At 39.5% G+C, this 23,241-nt stretch overlaps 1 protein-coding gene across 1 annotated transcript in view; it reads right to left on the bottom strand.

Annotated features, from left to right (window-relative positions):
* LOC124794997 (roquin-1) overlaps positions 1-23,241 on the bottom strand; it is a 251,544-nt gene that overhangs the window by 108,828 nt on the left and 119,475 nt on the right. The window contains 1 exon segment of the mRNA XM_047258752.1: positions 19,911-20,130. Within this exon segment, the coding sequence (XP_047114708.1) occupies positions 19,911-20,130 (220 nt within the window).

The raw sequence follows: 23,241 nt of genomic DNA on the forward strand, positions 1-23,241 counted from the left end.
TTAATGGAAGAGGCCATACCTATGCAATTTGATACAATTGAAATCTCACCCACTTCTCCCTCTGAAATTAGGAAAATAATAAACTTGCTTAAAAGCAAAAACTCACATGGAATTGACGGCATTTCCAGCAAAATACTAAAAGCTTGTTCTCAACAGATAAGTAAGATTCTCAGCCACCTGTGTAATAGCTCTCTGGAACAGGGCATTTTCCCTGATAGACTGAAATATGCTATTGTTATACCTTTGCATAAAAAGGGGGATGGATCTGATGTCAACAATTACCATCCAATCTCCCTTCTAACAGCTTTATCCAAAATTTTTGAGAAAGTAATGTATTCAAGAGTAGCTTCACATATCTGTAAAAATGAAGTACTAACAAAATGTCAGTTTGGTTTCCAGAAAGGTTTTTCAACAGAAAATGCCATATATGCTTTCACCAGTCAAATTTTGAATGATCTGAATAACCGAACACCACCCATTGGGATTTTTTGTGATCTCTCAAAGGCTTTTGATTGTGTAAATCATGAAATTCTGCTAGACAAGCTCAAGTATTGTGGCATGAGTGGGACAGTGCACAAATGGTTTAATTCGTACCTAACTGGAAGAGTGCAGAAAGTTGAAATAAGTAGTTCTCATAACATGCAAAGATCAGCACATTCCTCAAACTGGGGAACTATCAAGAATGGGGTTCCACAAGGGTCAGTCTTGGGTCCTTTGTTGTTCTTATTATATATTAATGACTTGCCATTCTATATTCATGAAGAGGCAAAGTTAGTTCTCTTTGCTGATGATACAAGTATAGTAATCACGCCTGACAAACAAGAATTAACTGATGAAATTGTCAATACTGTCTTTCAGAAAATTACTAAGTGGTTCCTTGTAAATGGACTCTCACTGAATTTTGATAAGACACAGTACATACAGTTCCGTACAGGGAATGGTATGAAGCTATTAATAAATATAGACCTTAATCAGAAGCATATAGCAAAGGTAGAATATTCCAAATTTTTAGGTGTGTCCATTGATGAGAGATTAAATTGGAAGAAACACATTGATGATCTGCTGAAACGTTTGAGTTCAGCTACTTATGCAATAAGGGTCATTGCAAATTTTGGTGATAAACATCTTAGTAAATTAGCTTACTACGCCTATTTTCACTCATTGCTTTCATATGGCATCATATTTTGGGGGAATTCATCACTGAGGAATAAAGTATTTATTGCACAAAAGCGTGTAATCAGAATAATAGCTGGAGCCCACCCAAGATCATCCTGCAGACATTTATTTAAGGATCTAGGGATATTCACAGTAGCTTCTCAGTATATATATACTCTCTTATGAAATTTGTTATTAACAACCAAACCCAATACAAAAGTAATAGCAGTGTGCATAACTACAATACTAGGAGAAAGGATGATCTTCACTATTCAAGATTAAATCTAACTTTGGCACAGAAAGGGGTGAATTATATTGGCGCTAAAGTCTTTGGTCACTTACCAAATAGTATCAAAAGTCTGACAGAAAACCAACAAGTATTTAAGAAGAAATTAAAAGAATATCTGAATGACAACTCCTTCTACTCCACAGAGGAATTTTTAGATATAAATTAAGAAAAAAAAGAAAAAAAAAATATTTAAAAAATAAAAAATAAAAATAAAAAATAAAGAAAAACAAAAAACACAAAAAAATAAAGTTGTTATATTAACTTAAGTATGTTGTTAAATTAACCTAATTATGTCATGTATTAGAAAATTCGACTCGTTCCACATCATTACGAAATATCGTATTCATGATCCATGGAACTAGTATTAATCTAATCTAATCTAATCTAATCAGATGGATGCAGTATTTCTTCACATTCGAAAAGCATTTTACCCAATGAATGAAAGTAATATCATATGGGGTACCAAATAAAATTTGTGACTGGATTAAGGATTTCTTGGTAAAGAGGACGCAGCATGTTATCTTCGCTGGAGAATCGTCAATAGACATAGAAATAACTTGAAGCATACATTTAGCAAATTGGATGGGACGATGGGACCCTTGCTGTTCATATATTTAATGACCTGGCAAACAATAATAATAGTAATCTCAGACTCTTTACAGATGAAGCATTTATCTATAATGAACTACTACCAGAAGAAAATGCAGAAATATCCCAGTCACATCTTGATAAGATTTCTAAGTGGTGCAAAAATTGCCAACTTGCTTTAGATGTGCATAAACATAAAACTGTGTACTTTACATTGTAGCCTATGAAACCAATTATAGTTCAGCAACAACAAGAATGAGATTGCTTGCAAAACACTCACACAACCAATTCTATAGTATTGTTCAAGTGCATGGGACCTATACAAAACGGAACTAACATGTGATATTGAATGTACACAAAGGACAGCACGAATGGTTACAGGTTTGTTTGAGAGCAGACACAAATGCTGAAAACCCAAATCTGCAGAGGCTTGTTAAGAAGTGTCACCTAGCGAAATGATCATGACGAGAAAATTCGAGAAATTAGAGCTAATGCAGATGCTTAACAACAATCGTTCTTCCCATGTGACATTTGCAAATGGAACTGGGAATGGGGAGACCTGTTAGTGGTCACAGTAGTACTCCCTGCCACACAGTGTCAGGTGGCTTGTGGAGTATGGATATAGATGTCGCCCCGAATGTTTACTTACAAAGTTTTGAGAACTAGTCCCAAGTGGGAAATTAAGAATATACCACAGCCCCATGTGTATTACTCCAGTAGGAACTGTGAAGACAAATTAGACTAATTACAGAGTCCGCAGAGGCATTTAAGCAGCCATTCCCCCCATACTCCATACACGAATTGAATGAGAAGAGACCCAAATATGTGGTACATGGTACGTATCTTCTGCCAAGCACTTAATAGTGTATTGCAAATGTAGAGGTAAATAATGTCAGCCTACTGAGGACACAGTATAGAGCATCAATTAACTGTAGAACACTAAAGGAGAGGAAAACGTTATATTGCTACTAAACCATCAAAAAGTATACTACTCCATATTTATTCAAAGGAAGTCATAATTTATAGGTTATGCTTTAGTTAATTACAGTTATTAGATCTCCAATGGTATGTTACAGAACAAATTAGATACAAGGTGTCCTGCTTTATACCCTACTGCAGTCTTAAATTTTATGGGGGTTTAGTAATCTTAGGTTAATGTGGGGTGCACGTAAGAAGGCAGCTGTACGATGTGTTCTCTCCCCCCCCCCCCCCCCCCCCCCACACACACACACACACCACACACACACTTACCCTAATAACAGCCAACTCAGAGGCTAGCACTACATCCAGCCACTGTTTCTGCTTCTCACTCTGCCTAGCAGGATTCATGTGCTCAAAGAACTATCACTGCACTTCTTAACATAATGCTTGTCACGTTTGCTTTATATCAGCCATAATGAATTTACTTAAATTAGCATGAAAATAAATGCTGAATGTTCTACATGCACCCCAATGCATGTGCTACTGGGACATGTGGCGGAATGACATTAACAGCTGGAGTGTCACATGATACACTGCTCATTGCCACTGCACGTCGCCCCACTACCTGCCCTCTTACATGCACACCACTAAAACATCTTTTTCAGAATAAGCTTGTAGGATTCCAATTTAATATTGCACTTCTCTTGTTGCTGCTGTTGTGTTCAATTTATTCTAAAACTGCCTTTGTTAATTGCTCATATTAAAGGTTTGTATTGCCAAACTCAGTAAGCATTGTCTGCAGTTGCAAATTTAATGATTGTTTAATCAAATATAAAAATTATTTACGAAACTTTGAAAATGAATTTACTGTTGTTCTAGGTATCATCAATAGTCTACAACATAAATTATTATACCAATTATTGTGTATCTCTGACTAATTTACACTGGTCGCCACTAGATCCTGAAGAAGATCCCAGCAGAGGGCCTGAAACTTCCATTATTTGAAGTAATATGACGCCACCTAACAATCCAGAAGATTTTAACTTCAGTTCTAGTTATGTTTTTACAAGTATGTTGCAGTACAATGACTTTTTTTACTGATTTATTATGCAAATTTTGTTTAATGATTTGCTCTTTTGCAGTTTTGATGCTTAGAATCAATAACATATGAATTTAAAAGTTTTTTTTCAGCACTCTGCACTATCTCATTTAAAAACTAAGGACTATTATATTGTATCTTGGTTACAAACAAAAAATACTTAAGTTTCAAAAGCTAACAATTTGCTTTTAAATGCTGCAAGCTGCTACGACAACCCTGCGTCATCTCACTTATGCCACTTTCTATAATTCATTCCACACCAAAATTCCAGATTAAGAGTTTCTTGTTTACATTATATAAGGACACGGTGGTATTTACAATTCGTAACTGCAGTTTCGGAGGTATGTTCATAAACAAAGTAGATTGGAGCAATTTAATAAGCACATATAAAGTGATGAAATGTGCAGAAACCAATCTGGCAATTTCAATCAATAATCACAATTTTATAATGACTTCAACGACTACTACATTGGGTTGGGTTGTTTCTGGGAAGAGACCAAACAGTGAGGTCATCGGTCCCATCGGATTAGGGAAGGACAGGGAAGGAAGTCGGCCGTGTCCTTTCAGAGGAACCGTCCCGGACTTCTACATTTTAGAAACCTTTACACGTATATAATAATGGTTAGTGCGTAATACATTATTTTTTTAATCAAATGCTCTATACTGTGTATTACATCAATGAAAGATACAACTTTTTTCGAGGATGTCTAGTGAAGGAATCCATAACTCATTATGAAAGTCTACAAACACCTACTTGATAATTAGTGGAAACACACTAAAATTCTACCACAAATTTTACTGCCTGTAGACAGCAACTCTCTTTCAAACTTCTTGTTCCCGAGCTTGATCTGACTGCAGTCACAAACTACATTTTTTAGTAATATCTATACTCTTTAGTTATACTGGTCCTGCAAAACGAAATAAAATATCTGCCTTGAAGAGGATTACTTAACACTGTGGAAAGATTAAAATAGGAAACAACTGGAAAAATTGTACACTGATCATCTGAACAATTAACAACTTCTCCACAATTCTGTTGCTTCCCAAAGAAAATATTTCAAATGGTGTTGACTGATTCAGAATTCATGGAAGTTAAACAGTAGCTTATGTTAATTTCTTTTTCTTGTCCAGCACGCAATACACATGGTTTAGGTTCTTCAACTGAAGTAATCACTTGGAATCAAATAACAGCACCAGCTATGATTTTATTTTCAAGCACACTGACTGGTTTCAGCCACCAAGCGCATTTTCTGGTGGTTATGAGTGTAGCGCCGTGGGAGTACATAAACGGTCAGTTTGTCTGTCTGTCTGTCTGTCTGTCTCCTTGAACACAGTCTTGTAACCACTGGAAAATTGCCTCAGTGGCCGAAAACCAGTCGTGGTGATCGAAATCAAACATGTCTCTATGGAGTACAGTGGTTTATTTATTATTTAAAATTGAATATAAACAGTCACAACTGCAAAAAACTTTATTTTTATTTTTTATGTAAGGTCACTAGTTTTGGTCTGCTTCAGACCATCTTCAGACCCACACCATGATGTAGATGGTGGCTGTGAACTGAGCAGGTGCTACACCTCCCTGAATGCTAACTGCGGCATAAAACGAGGATTCCCGCTGTGACAGGCAAGGCTATCACTTTTTTTATTGCTGTGTCCCAAATCAACATTAATGATGCACTTTGCAGTCTGCGAAAAGCTGTAAAAATAGACACAAACTGCATTACCTTAGCCTACTCTTATCCTGGGGGCTGCGAGCATTCAACACATCATGAATAATGGCTTTTTCATGAAGATGACAATTTTCTGCTATGCATCATTACCAACTGTCAATACTCTGGGACCTGAAGAGAATGTACCCAGCTGAACACATGGAATGTGTGTCGCAGCTTTAGTGAAAACACCTTCAGGTCTTTTTCATCAGGATAGTTCCATGAATGCTCTGCCAAACTACAAGTTACTTTGTCATACACATTACAGCAGATATCATCTCAAAGAGTTACGATCATTCACACTCCAGAAGTAATTTACAATCTCCAGCATACACACAAATTTTATTGCCACATTTACAAGGTGTGTGACATCGTAATTCTTACTTTTGTGTTTCTACATACCTATATGCTTTAAGACATTTTCTTGAAAGGCATGCATTCAGTCTATCACCTAGTTTACAAATACACTTTCATCTTCTTTGCAAATCTAGAACCCTGGAAAGGTAGTGGCAAAACAGCAATCACATTTTTATGTTAATATATTTTATGGACTGTAAGACACACTTTTTTTCTTTGATAAATTGCCTCCAAAATTCTGATGTATCTTATACTCTAAATTATTATAAAAAAAAAGTCCAGTGTTTGATTTAAAATTGTCGTCAGTCTTAAAAATGGCCATATATTCTATGCTGAGGGGAACCTATCTCTATCTGGCAACACTGGATTCAACTGGCAGCAGCAGTGCACCGGCACAATAAACGTGGGTCGCAGGGATTCGCAAGCTTGCTAACATTGCCTCGCTTCTGCACCGCCATCACAAAACCAGAACACTGTCTAGCCTATGATGCGTCACTATAGTACAATACTGGGCTGGCAGTTTGACAGGTGGACTAGGGTGGGGTAACTGGAGGGAGAAAGAGGTGGGAAGCAGGAAGTGGTGTTGAGGATGGTAGCTGGTGGCTCAGAGGAAGGCAGCAGGTGTACAAGCTAGGAATTCGGAAGGGAGGGGTGGCTGTTGCAAGCGCTACATATGTCATCCCTGAATACCAAAGTTGCTGAGGAGCACTGAACGATGAAGATAACATGGAGGTGTGGATTGAGAGAGGTGACAGGACAGAGTAAGAGGAAACAGTTGGATAGAGTGAGTGAGGAAAAAGAGTTAGCAGAGACTGAGGCCAGGAGGACTGTAGGAGCAAAGGATGTAGTCAAGGATGACTGCCATCTACATAGCTCTGAAAAGCTGGTGTTGGAGGGAAGCATCCAGGTAGCATGGGTTGTGCAGCTATAACTGAAGTCAAATACGTTGTGCTCAGCTACATGTTGTGCCACGGTGTGGTCAACTTTGTTCTTGGCCACAGTTTGGCAGTGGTCATTCATTCTGGTGGTCAGCTGGTTGGTTAGTCTGTTGACATAAAAAGCTGTGCAGTGATTGCAGCAGAGTTGCACAGCACTTCCTGCTTCAGGCTTATTTTATTCCAACAGAGGCAGGGCTATCTATGAAAGTAGCCATTTCATATGCCAATTCTTTTCCAATCACTGCACAACTGTTCTGTTCCACCAGAACGAATGGCCACAGGCAAACTGTGACCAAGAAGAAAGGTGACCACCAAATGGCACACCACATTACTGAGCCCAACATGCTAGGGTTCAACGGCTGCTTCACAAACCAAGTCACCTGGATCCTTCCCTCCAGTACCAACTTTTCTGAATTTGGTAGATTGAAGTTATCCTTGCAATACATCCCTTGTTCCATAATCCTCTTGGCCTCAATTTCTAGTACTGTCCACACACCCTTTACCCAAACAGTTTCCTCCCTCCTTTGTCCTGTCAAGGAGCTCCCAATGCATGTGTCCACCTCATCTTCATCGCGTGCCGCACCTCACTAGCTCCAACATCCATGTATCACATGGCTAAACTGTGAACCTGCCACCTCTTCATCCAAAACCATTCCTAGGCAGCATATGTCCTGCCTCCCTCCAGGCCACTAGCTACCCGTCACCAACCCCCCTTTCCCACTTTGTCTCTTTCTCCCTCTAGTCATTCGCCCTAGTCCATCTGCTGAATCAATGATTCAATGTTTCTGCTATTTGGTCAGTGGTATCCTTTCTCTTAAATTATCAAAATTTCAGATGATTATGTAGCCTCTTGAAAGATGCTACATGCTCTTTAAGTTTGAGATCCTTCAAATAATAATTTATTGTCCTTATAAGAGCATTATCTATCTTCAGAATCGCGAATCATTTATTTGGCTTTAATAACATGGCCGAGTTTTAGGCCAGTGCCATTACGTCTGGTCAACCCCCCCTCCCTTTTAACAGTTTCTGTGCCAATCTAATTTCAATTAGAGGTAATGTACTATTAAAAACCGGCAGCAGAGCCTCACACATATGCACATTTAAAACACAAATTGAGTTGTATTTTGGAAACAGGTTACGATGAATACATAATATGAATCAACCTGTTCCTACAATGCAAGATTCGGAGTTGTGTGTCCACATTTTTCTGGGGTACAGCTCTGCTTGGTTTCAGTGTCTTTCTAAGTGATAGACTGAAAAACACCTTTTCCAAACACTACATACACTAGCTGCATAGGAATGTTCATAATATTTTCTTGTAGTTCATACTTTTTAAAAAAATGCTGAATTTCAAACACATACTAAGGCCAATTCAGTGTTGCTTCTCTGAGGAAACTATGTTGATATTAGAAAATAATATGCAATGATGAAGTAAAAAATTATGATCATCTGATTAGTAGCATTTTGGTCCAGCCTTGGAACATGATGCAGCAGCAGTTCAGCATGGCATGGATCTGACAAGTACTATTACAGGGTGTACACAGGGTGTCCCATTTATCTTGGCCACCCTAAATAACTGTTTGTCCAGATGCAAATTACAAAATGTTTCAAGCAAATGTTCTTTAGCCATCAGGGGGATATCAATCAGCATGATTGCCTTCATTGTAGCTTTGTTTTTTTACAAAGATATGAACAGTGGTATGACTTTTTTAAATGGCACCCGGCATTTTTGGTAATTCATTTCCTCTCCTAAAGACTTATTTAAAAATGTTTCACAGTGTACCATTCACTGAAACACAATGTTATTAATTACATAACACAACACTGACTTTGAGCCCGGGATCACAAACTCGTCCACTTGCTGGAGTTGTCAGAAAACAAATGAAAACCACGTAAAAATATAACACAAAATTGACTTTGACTCTCCTGTATTATTGCCTGGGAGTAGAACATTCAAAGGTGCTCAAAGTGGTGATCCTGGATAAATGTACCCGTACATAAGAAAACAGTATTGCAATTACTGTTCTGCTAACTTACATTCCCCATAGGTGAGTAGCATTTCTACCTTCTCTGCGTTGGTGTACGTTCTACTCACACAACTTATCAACTGACAATGGTTGATGGAATGATGGGTGTGCATTCTACTTATGTTTATATTTGTCCTCTGTCAACGTCAGCACGTGGATGTGTTCCATTACCCCGAGTAGCTGCACTAAGCGCTGGAAGTGTCAACAATGTTGTGTTATGTAATTAATAACATTGTGTATGGTACACTGTGATAAATTTTTGAATAGGTATTTAGGGGAGGAAATGAATTATCAAATAAAAAATACAGGGTGCCATTTGAAAAAAGTCATACCGCTGTTCATATCTTTGTAAAAAACAAAGCTACAATGAAGGCAGTCATGCTGATTTTGATGTCCTCCTGATGGTTAAAGAACATTTGTTTGAAACATTTTGTAATTTGCATCTGGACAAACAGTTATTTAGGGTGGCCAATATAAATGGGACACGTTGTATATGGACAAGAAAAAAATTCAGATTTTGCCCAGTTTTCCCAGTTAAAAATACACTTTTTCAGGGTGAAAATACACCACACTCCTTGTGAAAGTACATTTTTTTCCATTTTAACTAAGAATATACTTTCCCTCAAAGCTGTAAAATTTACCAAGCCTTTGAGTGGTGAAAGTTTTATACACCAGCATAGAACTGCCCAGCACTTTTGGGAACAAAACCTAGTTAAAAACAACAAGTTTTGGTAAGATCTTTGCTGAGCAGCAACATTTACATAGCATATTTTCACATTACGAAAGTATAAACAGAAATTCAACCAAATACAGCATCGTAGCTTCCAAAGCACTGAAACTGAGTTGCTTTGCGCTTTTGTCAGCCAATAATAGCTTGTCACATAATCTTGCCAGCCAATGATATCAAATATTCAGGGGATGGACACATGATGTAGTCAGCCAACAGCAATGTTATTATTAGGTAGTGCGAATTCACAAATAGGAAAAGTTAATGGTTTAAATTCATAATTGTCATCAAAAATGCTTTGCTGTGACATCTCCCCTCCCCACCCCCATGGCTGTGATTAGGCAGGGTTACAGGTATACAGCTTAAATTGCAGCACTGCAATATTTCTGACAAGCACTATTATAAGTTTCCCTGCTGTGCACTTTACATTTCATAGATTACCTAGCAGAATACATGTTCTGTTAAGAACTTTGACTTTTCCACAGGAAAGCCAATTACTTGTGCAATCACTGAAGAACTTGCTTCATACTTTTTTTTGAAGGACAGTTATACTTTTTGCCATTGTTATTGCATAATTTGTAATTTATGAAAGAACTAAAATAAATATGAAAAACTACCTTGAAACTTGGTCTTTTTAGCACATTTTACCCTTTAAGATATATTGAACACAAATGCGCCAGTAACATATCGAATAATGGTTTCTACACCTGAAATTTTTCTAAGTGGCTGATCCTCATTGTTAAGTTTTAAACGAGCATCTAACACTCTGTGATTTAAAAAATCATCACGTGTTCTCAGATGTAAGGTAATTCTTTCAGCGTAAAAGGAAATTTACTTTGAAAGTATTGCTTCTCAAGCCTCCATTCACAATATTTTCCCATGGCCTGTAGCAAATGAACACAGTGGTGACATCACACTTACCGAAAGCAGTTTCTTGTTATGAAGTACTGAATAGTCTGGGACACATTTTGCTGCCGGCAGACACTTTTGTATGCACTGTGTTTTGTTGCTGTAAATGGGTCATTGTCTTTGCAACTAAAGTTTTATTTTGCTGTTATTCTCTTATTTAAATTTTACCAGTCAAAATCACAAAAAATCAACTGAAAACTAAAATAACAAAAAATTTCCAGCCAGATTTCTCCAGGAAGAAAACATTCCCCAGTTTTTCCTGGATTTTCTGAGGTGTCCACATCCTGCGTTAGGTCCTACAATTCCAATAAACAGAGCTGGTGGACTGTGGGTGCGTACTTGGCATCCGACAGCATCCCACATGTGTTCAATTGAGTTCAGATTAGGTGAATTTGGTGGCCAAGACATCAACGTGGGTTCACTATCATGTTCCTCAAACCACTGTAGGATGACATCAAACATGAAGGAATGCAAGTGGACTGCAATAATGTCATGCTGTCATGGTTCCTTCAATTACTACCGCACGTTCCACAAAGGTCAGGTGAATGTCTCTCTCAAAGTACAATATTGCTGTCATGGCTTGCGTCCATGGTGTAGTTCATGTTCCGAGAAGTCATTTGCCCGGATAACAGTGTTATTAGGACACGGTAAAATGTTCATATGCAACAAGGCCACAAGCAAAAAGAGTCATTTGTGGAAACTGTCACCTTCAGCTAGGAACGTCAAATAGTGTATAAATAAGTGGAAAACTGTCTTCATAGTAAAATGGAGATTCTGTTGGTAGTTGCTAACAATTGCAACTAGTAGCAAAAGAGCCATGTCATTTATATTATACACATTAACAATAAGAAATCTTTTGGTAAAATGAAGGTTGAAGTCAGAAATTGAGGGAGCCATGAGGAACGAGGTAATAAGAAATGGTCCAAAAATGGATGTCCCATAGTTGCAGCTTCTCTGCAACAAATGAAGAACTTTGGTTACTTCACTTTCACCAAAAGAGAAAAGGTCTTGGTAGAAGTCTGAGGATATCTCAATACAAAAACGATCTGTATGGAATTTACTGGGTACTGAGGTGATGAGATTTCAACAAGATGCTGTAACTAGACAAGATGTAATACATATTTCACGAGTACTGGTGCACTAGTTTTGATGCAGGGCAGTATTTCAATTGCTGACGTTCTGGTGGGGATCAATTTTTGGTTAATTCACTGGTGATAGTACCACGACTGGAAAGTGTTTCAGATGGAATGTTTTATTTTTAAGCAATAACTTGCATTATTGGTATCAATGGACACTGATGGCAAATACGGCTGTATTATCAGATGGCAGACGACAACCTTGTAGACTGCTATATCAACAAAGATGGATCGACTGCACAAGGTGATTAAATATCTAGGCGCAATGTAACAAAGCAACATGAAATGGAGAAAACATGTTAGGCCAGTTTAGGGAAGGCGATGGGTCTACTTTGGTTTACTGGAAGGCATCTAAAGAAGTCAGTTCATCTTTAAAAGTGTCCACTTACAGAACAATTGTGTGACCTATTCTGGAGTATTTGCAATCCCCACCAGGTTAGAGTAAAGCATTATCTCAAAGCAATTCACACTGCCCACTCGACCTGCTTATCATTTCCATGGCATTCTCTTCTCCACTCGACCTGCTTATCATTTCCATGACATTCTCTTCTATTTCATGACAATACAAATTGAGCTGCCCTTGTTTGAACTTTTTTGGTTTCCTCCATCAGTCCTACACGGCAAGGATCCTATACCATGCAAAAATACTCCAGTGGCAAGGATCCTATACCATGCAAAAATACCCCAGTGGCAAGGATCCTATACCATGCAAAAATACTCCAGAAGAGATCAGAGAAGCTTCATGTAGTCTGTCTCTTTAGGTCATCTGTACATCTTCAAAATGTTCCGACAATAAAATACAGCCATTGGTTCTGCTTCCCCCACAACATTTTATATGTGATGTTTCCAATTTAAGATGTTCGTGAGAGTAATCCCCAGGTACTTAGTTGAATCAACTATCTTTTATATTTGTGTGATTTATCATATAATCAAAATGTAATGGAATTTTTTTTAGTACTTGTGTGCAGAGTTAATTGTGCTTTTTCACACCATGCAGATATATTATCTAAATCATTGCATAATTCATTCTGATGACTTTGCTACAACAGCAGCAAAATCTGTAAACAATCCAAGAGAACTGATCAGATTGTCTTCTAAATTGTTTATCTAGATTAAGAACAACAGAGGACGTATAATACTTCCTCAAGGAATCCCAAATATATATTTGGTTTTACAAGATAAATTCCTGTCAATTACTATGAACTGTCACATTTCTGACAGGGAAAGATCAATCCAGTCTGACAGTGGACACAATATTGCATAGGTATGAAATCTGCTTAGGAGTTGTTTTTGAGGAATGGTATCAAAAGCCATCTGGAAATCCAAACATATGGAATCACCCTGAGATCCCATCATAGCATTCATTACACCATGTGAATAAAAAACATGTTGTGTTTCATAACAATGATATTCTCTGGGCCTGTTCTGGGTGTGTGTCAATACATCTTTCCTCCGAGGTATTTCATAAAATTGGAACACAGTATATGTTGCAAAATCTACTACAAATCAACGTCAATGACATGGCTCTATTATTCAGTAGTTTTAATTATATTTTCTTTCTCATGTATTGATGTGAGCTACAGAAGTTTCCAATCTTTAATTGCGGTTTATTTGTCAAGTGAATGGTTGAATATGACCGAAAAAAATATCAGAGTTATTTCATTAGAATATACTGAAAGGAACATATCTGGCAAACAACTGTGACTTTATTGTCTCTGGGGTATATACTTCCAATTAATCATGTTAGTAGTTGTTCTTGATTTAAATTCTAAAATATTTACTACATCATCTTTGGTTTAGTAACTCCATGCTGCTGTCATCAGTAATATTAATATTGCTATTGCACAGTGAAGGTATTTTTGGTGTCTTGCTGCTGGCATACTTTACATATGACTAACAAAACTGAAGATACAGTTGTATGAAAACCAGAGAAAGATGAATTGTATGCTGGGGTGCCGAGTCGTAGACAGGCACGGCAAAGACTATAACGCACGTAATCTTTCACTCAGAAGATCGTTTGAAACACACACACACACACACACACACACACACACACGCACGCGCACACACACACACACACACACACACACACACACACACACACACGCGCGCGCACACACACACACACACACACAGGTCCCCCCCCCGCCCCCCCCCCCCCACACACCACACACCACACACACACACACACACACACACACACACACACACACACACACACACACACACACACAACCACTGTCTTTGTGTGCTGATGCCAGACTGGAAGCAACTGTTCATTGTGGGAGAAATAATGTGGGTGCAAGGGTAAGGCGGATGCTGGGAGGGGGAGGGATAGCATGGTAGGGGTGGGGGACAGGAAAGTGATGCCTGTGGGAGCATACAAGGACAAGGTGGAGAAAGGTTGGGGCAGCTAGGTGGAGCCAGGAGGTTAGATGGTGGGGGGAGTATAAACGGAGAGAACTAAAAAGACTGTGGGTGCATCGGAATAGAAGGCGGTGTAGTGCTGGCGTGGGACCATGGAAGAGGATAATTGAGTTAGGACATTGTCTAACTAAGGTTGAGGCGAGAAGGGTTATGGGAATGTAGGGTAAATTGCAGGGAGAGTTTCTACATATGCAGCTGATGTTGGATGTTGGTAGGAAAGACCCAGATGGCAGGAGCTGTGAAGCAGTTATTAAAATGAAGAGCTTTGCATTGGGCAGTGTGCTCAGCAACTGGGTGGTCCAGCTGTTTCTTGGCACACCTTGTCAATGGCCATTCATGTGGACAGACAGTTCGTTGGTTGTCATGACCTTGTAGAACAAAGCACAGTGGTTGCATGACTGGTTTTGCAAATAGTCCTGCCTGTGACTGGTTAGGTGATGCCTGTGACTGGTCTTCAGGAGGAGGTGGTGGTGGGATACTGGGGGAATGCTCCTCTGTGGCTGGACGGTGGGGCTTTGGGAGGTGGTGGATGACTGGAGAGCTGAGGTACGGAAGATCTGTTTTTGTACAAGGTTGGGAGGGTAATTATGATCTATGAAACCCTCAGTGTGACCCTTGGTACATTTCGAGAGAGACTGTTCGTGACTACAGATGAGACAGGTGCGAGTGGCTAGGCTGTAAGGAAGGGACATAAGGGACAGTTGGTATGCAATGCATGGCAGCTGTCTAAGTGGAGGTACTGCTGGTGGTTTGTTTGTTCGATATGCATGGAGGTACTGATGCTGCCATCTCTTAGGTGGAGGTCAATATCAAGCAAGGTAGCTTGTCAGGTTGAGGAGGACCAAGTGAAGCAAATGGGGGGAGAAGTTGTTCAGGTTCTGGATGAATATGGATGGGGTGTACTCATCCTCTATCCAGATCACAAAGTTGAAATCAACGAATGTAAATCAGGTGGAGGGAGCCACCCGTGGCCATCACATCTGTAGTGAATAGCAGCCCTTCTCGAAATATACCAAGGGTCTCATTGAGTTCTTCACAGATCGTAATTACCCTCTCAACCTTGTACAGAAACTGATCTCCCGTGCCTTATCTCTCCAGTCACCCACCATCTCCCAAAGTCCCACCGTCTGGCCACAGGATAGAATTCCATTCGTGACTCAGTACCACCCAGGGCTGGAGTAACTGAATCACATTCCCTGCCAGGGTTTCAATTACCTCTTGTCGTGCCCTGAAATGAGGAAAGTTCCACACACTATCTGCCCCACCCCTCCCACAGTGGTATTCTGCCACCCACAGAGCCAACAGTATATCCTTGTACAGACATACACAACCCCTGCTCCCAAACCCTTGCCTCGTATCCCTGTAACAGATCTAAATGTAAGATCTGTCTCATACTTCCTCCCACCACCACTTCCTCCTTCAGACCGGTCACAAGCATCACCTATCCAGTCACAGGCATGGCTACTTGCGAAACCAGTCATGTGATCTAAAAGCTATGCTGCAACCACTGTACTTCGTTCTATGAAGTCATGACAACTGTCCACATGAATGGCCACAGACAAAGGTGTGCCAATAAACAGCTGGACCACGCAGTTGCTGAGCACACTGCCCAATACACAGTTCTTCATTTTAATAACTGCTTCACAGCTTCCGCCATCTGGATCTTTCCTACCAACACCAGCTGCATATATGGAAACACTCCCTACAATACACCCTACGTTCCCATAACCCTCCTGGCCTCAACTTTCATTAGACACTGTCCTTCACTCAATTATCCTCTTCCCTGTTCCCACACCAACACTACACAGCCTTCTATTCCAATGCACCCAAAGTCTCTTTACTTCTCTCCTTTTATTGCTCCCCCCCCCCCCCCCTCCCCCCAACTATCGAAACTCCCGTCTGCACCTCACTGTCCCAATTTCTCCCAATCTCATCCCTATATTCTCCCACAGGCATCACTTTACTGTCCCCCACCCCTATCCTGCTATCCCTCGCCCTCCAAGCATCTGCCTTACCCCCACCACCCACATTACATCTCCCATAACGCACATTTACTCCCAGTCTGACCTCGGCAGCCAGAGACAGTGGTCGTGGGTGTGCAAGCTGTGTTTGAATGTGACTGTGTATGTTGTCTATTTCAGAAGAAGGCTTTAACTATGAAAGATTACATGTTTAGTAGTCTTTTTGTTATGCCTGTCGGCGATTCAACATCTCCTCTTTATAGTGAATAGCAATCTATTCTTTTGATAATATTGTGATTATTCCATCCTGGATTTTCCACTTTTAGAAAAAGATGCATTGAAGATGCTGCAGCCAGAGCTACAGAGGCAGATTACAAAATCTAGTTTCTCTTCCCCCTACTTCTCTGCCCTTTCTGTCATCCCCCTCCCATTTGGTACTGAGCATTTTATTCCACCTGTCAATGAACCATAGTCTCAGTTTCATCCAAACAACACAAAGTTCTGTTTCCAGAGTAGAAAGCTAACTGAGTAACGATAAACACGGCTCGTATAAGTTTGTTTATGGAATATCTTTTTGTTTTGTTTTGAGCTCCAGAAGAAAGGATTGTTTCCAAACAAATTAGTGATTTTTATATCAACAGAGGCAATTTCAAAGACAATATGCAATAACAAATTTTATGTAGTGAATACATAGCAGAACTGTTTGAGACTGAAATGAGTGATGCAACTGCAAGTATCTCTAAAAGGAGTCAAGGTAAAGAGCATTCATTGATTGCAGAGAGATAAGAGATCACAGAAATACTGTCACTTAGCACGAAACAGAAAGTCTTTGGTGGGTGGAGTAAAAGAGAGAGAAATCTGTAAAATATTAAGAACACAATAACAAATATGAGAATAAAATTTTAATTAACTGATATATAGTGAATAGCAAATACCGTGTTTATAATGAAAAAGAGAGAAGTAAATTTTATATCCATGTATATAAAATGTGTAGCAGAAAGGAATGAAGCATTGTGCCAAAAATAATAAACAACTTCTACAGGGTGTTTCAAAAATGACCGGTATATTTGAAACGGCAATAAAAACTAAACGAGCAGCGATAGAAATACACCGTTTGTTGCAATATGCTTGGGACAACAGTACATTTTCAGGCGGACAAACTTTCGAAATTACAGTAGTTACAATTTTCTACAACAGATGGCGCTGCAAGTGATGTGAAAGATATAGAAGACAACGCAGTCTGTGGGTGCGCCATTCTGTATGTCGTCTTTCTGCTGTAAGCGTGTGCTGTTCACAACGTGCAAGTGTGCTGTAGACAACATGGTTTATTCCTTAGAACAGAGGATTTTTCTGGTGTTGGAATTCCACCGCCTAGAACACAGTGTTGTTGCAACAAGACGAAGTTTTCAACGGAGGTTTAATGTAACCAAAGGACCGAAAAGCGATACAATAAAGGATCTGTTTGAAAAATTTCAACGGACTGGGAACGTGACGGATGAACGTGCTGGAAAGGTAGGGCGACCGCGTATGGCAACCACAGAGGGCAACGCGCAGCTAGTGCAGCAGGTGATCCAACAGCGGCCTCGGGTTTCCGTTTGCCGTGTTGCAGCTGCGGTCCAAATGACGCCAACGTCCACGTATCGTCTCATGCGCCAGAGTTTACACCTCTATCCATACAAAATTCAAACGCGGCAACCCCTCAGCGCCGCTACCATTGCTGCACGAGAGACATTCGCTAACGATATAGTGCACAGGATTGATGACGGCGATATGCATGTGGGCAGCATTTGGTTTACTGACGAAGCTTATTTTTACCTGGACGGCTTCATCAATAAACAGAACTGGCGCATATGGGGAACCGAAAAGCCCCATGTTGCAGTCCCATCGTCCCTGCATCCTCAAAAAGTACTGGTCTGGGCCACCATTTCTTCCAATGGAATCATTGGCCCATTTTTCAGATTCGAAACGATTACTGCATCACGCTATCTGGACATTCTTTGTGAATTTGTGGCGGTACAAACTGCCTTAGACGACACTGCGAACACCTCGTGGTTTATGCAAGATGGTGCCCGGCCACATCGCACGGCCGACGTCTTTAATTTCCTGAATGAATATTTCGATGATCGTGTGATTGCTTTGGGCTATCCAAAACATACAGGAGGCGGCGTGGATTGGCCTCCCTATTCGCCAGACATGAACCCCTGTGACTTCTTTCTGTGGGGACACTTGAAAGACCAGATGTACCGCCAGAATCCAGAAACAATTGAACAGCTGAAGCAGTACATCTCATCTGCATGTGAAGCCATTCCGCCAGACACGTTGTCAAAGGTTTCGGGTAATTTCATTCAGACACTACACCATATTATTGCTACGCATGGTGGATATGTGGAAAATATCGTACTATAGAGTTTCTCAGACCGCAGCGCCATCTGTTGTTGAAAATTGTAACTACTGTAATTTCGAAAGTTTGTCTGCCTGAAAATGTACTGTTGTCCCAAGCATATTGCAACAAACAGTGTATTTCTATCGCTGCTCATTTAGTTTTTATTGCCGTTTCAAATATACCGGTCATTTTTGAAACACCCTGTATGTTCTGTAAGGGAATTTGGAGTCAAACACAAAATTAAAATAAATAATGGAATGAGGAATAGAAGTATCATACTTTGAGAGACATGGGAAAAGAAGAAGAAGAATAGAAAGAAAACTGATAGCGATTATCCATAATAAAGCAGTACTTAAAAAAAAACTATGAAAAAATTAGACCTAGGTTATAATGATAAAAAAAGGAGAAAAATAAATGGACAATACTGGACAAAGAGAAATTGATCCAGAATGGTAAGTAACACTGATCCAGAATAGTAACATACAGAAACAGCTTTAAAGATAAACTAGATATGCTGGAATTGTGTGGTACTGAGTGAAAAGAACTGCAATAGTATGTATCACAAAGGGCGAAACTAAAGTGAAGTACAAATCTAAGAACCAACTCGGTACAAATATCACATACAAGTACAACAATGGCTCACAATGGAATGAACAAGTATAGTAACAGATGCAGCAAGCTGTTTAAAGTCAATCAGGACTGCAAGAGAGAAGTCAGTTGGGTTGGCAAGAATAAGTGTAAAACATTCAATTATGGACACACAACACATAAAATTTGAGGAAAAAGCTTCATTATTAATTTTAATGATGAAATTGGGAGTTGTTATGAGAATATAATGGGAAGTAACTGACAATACAAAAACTGCCTTTCACATCTGTAATAAAAGAAAACTGATCCAACTGACAAAACTTGACGGTTTGCAGGCATTAAAAGAATGAAACAGATAAAGCAAAGGAAATCCAAGCATGAAAAGGGACTGTCCAACAGAGATTTTAAAACTTTCTTCTCAACTCTGGGCACAGTCTGCCTAATTTTCTTTCACCAAGCATCAAAATGCTAAATCACACCTGTGTTACATGTCAGTCATTCTGCAACCACAAAAATGGCAAGAGCCTATCCTGTCCCTATCTTTAAAGATTTTGGGAGGACAGATTTATCTAATCTTTTTTTTTTTTTAAGCAAACAAAAATGCTTTGACTGTTGAACATATTTAAACACAAATATAAACTAATAAAGCTCTCAATTTAAAGACCACTTCTAAAATGTACTTCAACAACTACATACCTTATTAGCAGCAGCTGCCGAAGTGTTGGACATGGACATAAGCCATGGCTGTTGAGAAGCAAGTGTACTGGTGCTGATTGTTTTCGTGTGGTCCCAAGTGGCAGCTCGATTGTTAGTTCTAGCTGGTTCTATTGGCCTATGTTCAGTGGGAGGTGCTGGAGATCCGTAATCTGGCTGTGGCGGTGAGGCATACACCTGGCCTCCTGTGGTCAGCAGCATGCTGTGGGGAGTAGAACTTTAAAGATACTCAACTTCATGGAGAAGGACTATAACATTTGTCGTATTAAGAAAAATTACAGCCGGGAAAAGTTGCAGGTTAGAAAAAAAAATATGTGCGCAGATGAAATATTTTACTAGTCCCATCAATGCTAATGAAAAAAAAAAAAAAAAAAAAATACTGTCATATAGCTGACAGTTGTGAGAGTTATTTATTTCATACACGAGAGAGCTGCGCATTTTGTAACAAGGTTTGCCAAAAGTGACAGCATCACTGAGATGTCAACACCTATAGGTTACTAGAGAGTTGTTGTGCATCAAGGAGGGTCAATCAACATACCACCTCCTTCTACACATATCTCACAAAATGAACATGATGTATCTGAGCTTATACAGAGGTTTAAAAACTGTTGCTTTCCCCATATACAGTTTTGATGTGTAACAAGATGATTTGGAAACAGGGAAAAGTGGAGAGAAGGTGGTGAGGAGGAAGTGGGGGGGGGGGGGGGGGATGAGAGAGGTGGCACAGAATATACACTTGTCCACATAAAATATGATGGCTTATGGTGTAGAAAAGTAGATATGTCACCAGTTGTCTGATATTCATTATGAAAGAGAGAGAGAGAGAGTTCTTTAGAAAATATGCCAAATTTGGATTTGTGCTTACTTTTAAACTTTTAATGTTACTTAAAAAATTAATAAGTTAAAGCATACAAAAGTACAATAAAATTGAAAATAAAACTTGATAAGTGCAGTTTACACCACTCATTGCTTTCATAGAACCATGCCAGAAACAAGATAGATGTGTTTTGCACAATTTACCATTAACAATCAAACTAAGTACCTATAAAATTTTGAGACATACTTACTGGACAATACTTATTTTCAGCAAAAATGTCAGTATTGCCAACAGAAACACATAAAAGTATCTATTGAACACTGATTACTCTGGATTAGACAAGATACCTGTACATCTGACACATCATAAAGAGTTGTTCCCAGGTGGTTAGGTGTGGCTCACCATCCTGAATACAATGATGAACCATAAGGCATCTGTGGTCACCCATCTCCCTTGATGGCACCTAGTGTCTATGATTCTTAGATCTTGCAGAGCCACACACCTAGTACCCATGAAGTAGACACACTCTACTTTCTACAATGTGTAACTATGACACTATTGGGTGTAGTGCTTTGGGGACCTTAGTTTTTAAGCCATTCCAAGTGACACTGTCCATCAGTTTGCAGTTGGAAATTACTTTAGAAACCTTACCAGCTGTCTCCAAATCAGAACAATGTTCTTAATTGACAATTTTGGTGAATCACATGTGCATCATGGACAGTGGATATTGAATGCTGCTTTTTTCTACTGAAATGTTGAACACAATACAAAACATCCATTCCTCCAACTTATTTAGCATCAGCTGCAACTGGAGTATTGCTACTGCAGTGTCAGAGAAGGAGTAAAGCACACAAAATTCAAAAATACAGTACAGACTTCCATATCACAGTCGTTATGCTATTTATGCTACTGACAAAGATGCTGATGCTTCGGTCCCTGTGATATATCATTGTCCTGTTCAAATGTTTTTGCTAGGATTTCACCTCCTTGGTGTCTGTAACAGGGACACAACAGTAATGAATGAATTTAGGAACTTGCGTGGAAGCCATATTGGTGATGTTCAAGATCATTGTGCCTTTGGGTGGCACTGCAGATTGTCTGTACATCAAAAGGGAGACCGAGATGTTGCTCATGCACAAAAGGCAGTTTTACAACCACCTCCAGCAAGGATACGTTATTGATGATGGAATTTATAAATATAACACTAAAAGGATAAAAGAAACACTATCCGCCTCTCAGACTTAATGTGGCATAGAAATTAGAGAAGAATTGAGCGACATAAATGTTTGACTACTAATGCAGTCATGTGAAGAATCTAACAGATAATAAAATCATATCAATAAAGATAATCACTTTTTGAAAATATAATGTAATTCGATAGACAAAAAATGTACTCAACCAAGTGGTGGCAGGAGAAAACATATATAAAGGTATTTAAATCTGTAAGTTTTTGGAGTCAGTGGTTCCTTCTTCTGGCAGAAGCGTTGAAGGGGAAGGAAGAGGGGTAATGGGAAAGGACTGGGAACAGTTTGGAAAAGTTGCCCAGAACCCCGTGTCAGGGGAGACTTGCTGGGTGGGATGAGAAGGAAAGACTGAGTGTTGGGGACTGCACCAGATGAGATTTGAAAACTAAAGAGATTAAAACTAGAAGATAGGGTAATACGAAATGCTTGGACTGCTGACAAAATATTGTGCATAGGTTAATAAGAAAGGAAATCTAAGTGCATTGTGCATTGTACATGGTGGTGGTGGTGGTGGTGGTGTGGGGGGGGGGGGGGGGGGGGATAGACAGATCAGAAAATGAAAGTTACAGAAAACTAAATGGGTGTGAAGAAAGAAACAGTTTCTGTGAGGAAATGTTGGACCAAAGAAATTAATGTAAATTAAGGACAGAGGAGTGGTGAGAACTAGGGATATGTTGTGATGCCAGTTTCCACTTGAAGAGTTCTGAGAAACTGGTGTCTGGGGAAGAATCTATGTGGCATGTGTGGCGACACATGCATGGAGGTCATGGCTGTCATGCTGTACAGCATGCTCTGCAACAAGATATTGTGTGTTGCCAGCATACATCCTCTTCCTAAGCCCATTCATCCTTATTGATAACTTGGTGATGCAAAAGGCCGAACAGTATTTACATAAGAGCTGGTATATGACATTTGTCATTTCAAAGGTTGGCTCTCGCTTTGAAAGTGTATGTTTTGCCAGTTACAGGGCTGGTATAGGTTGTGGTAGGAGGCTGCATAGGACAAGTCTTACAGTGAGGACAGTCAAAGGGATAAGGACCCCTGGGGTATAGAAATGGGTGCAGGAGCAATAGTGTCTGACAAAGATACAGTAGGGAGTGGGAAGATGACAAAAAGCTATTCTAGGTGTGGTGGGCAACATTTTGGACACAATGGACCTCATTTCAGGGCACGATTTTTAAGAAGTCACAGCCTTGTCGAACTAGCTGATTAATACATTCAAGATCATGATAATACTGAGTGTAACTGGCAA

Source organism: Schistocerca piceifrons, chromosome 4 (assembly GCF_021461385.2).
Source record: "Schistocerca piceifrons isolate TAMUIC-IGC-003096 chromosome 4, iqSchPice1.1, whole genome shotgun sequence".
NCBI classification, from domain to species: Eukaryota; Metazoa; Arthropoda; class Insecta; order Orthoptera; family Acrididae; genus Schistocerca; species Schistocerca piceifrons.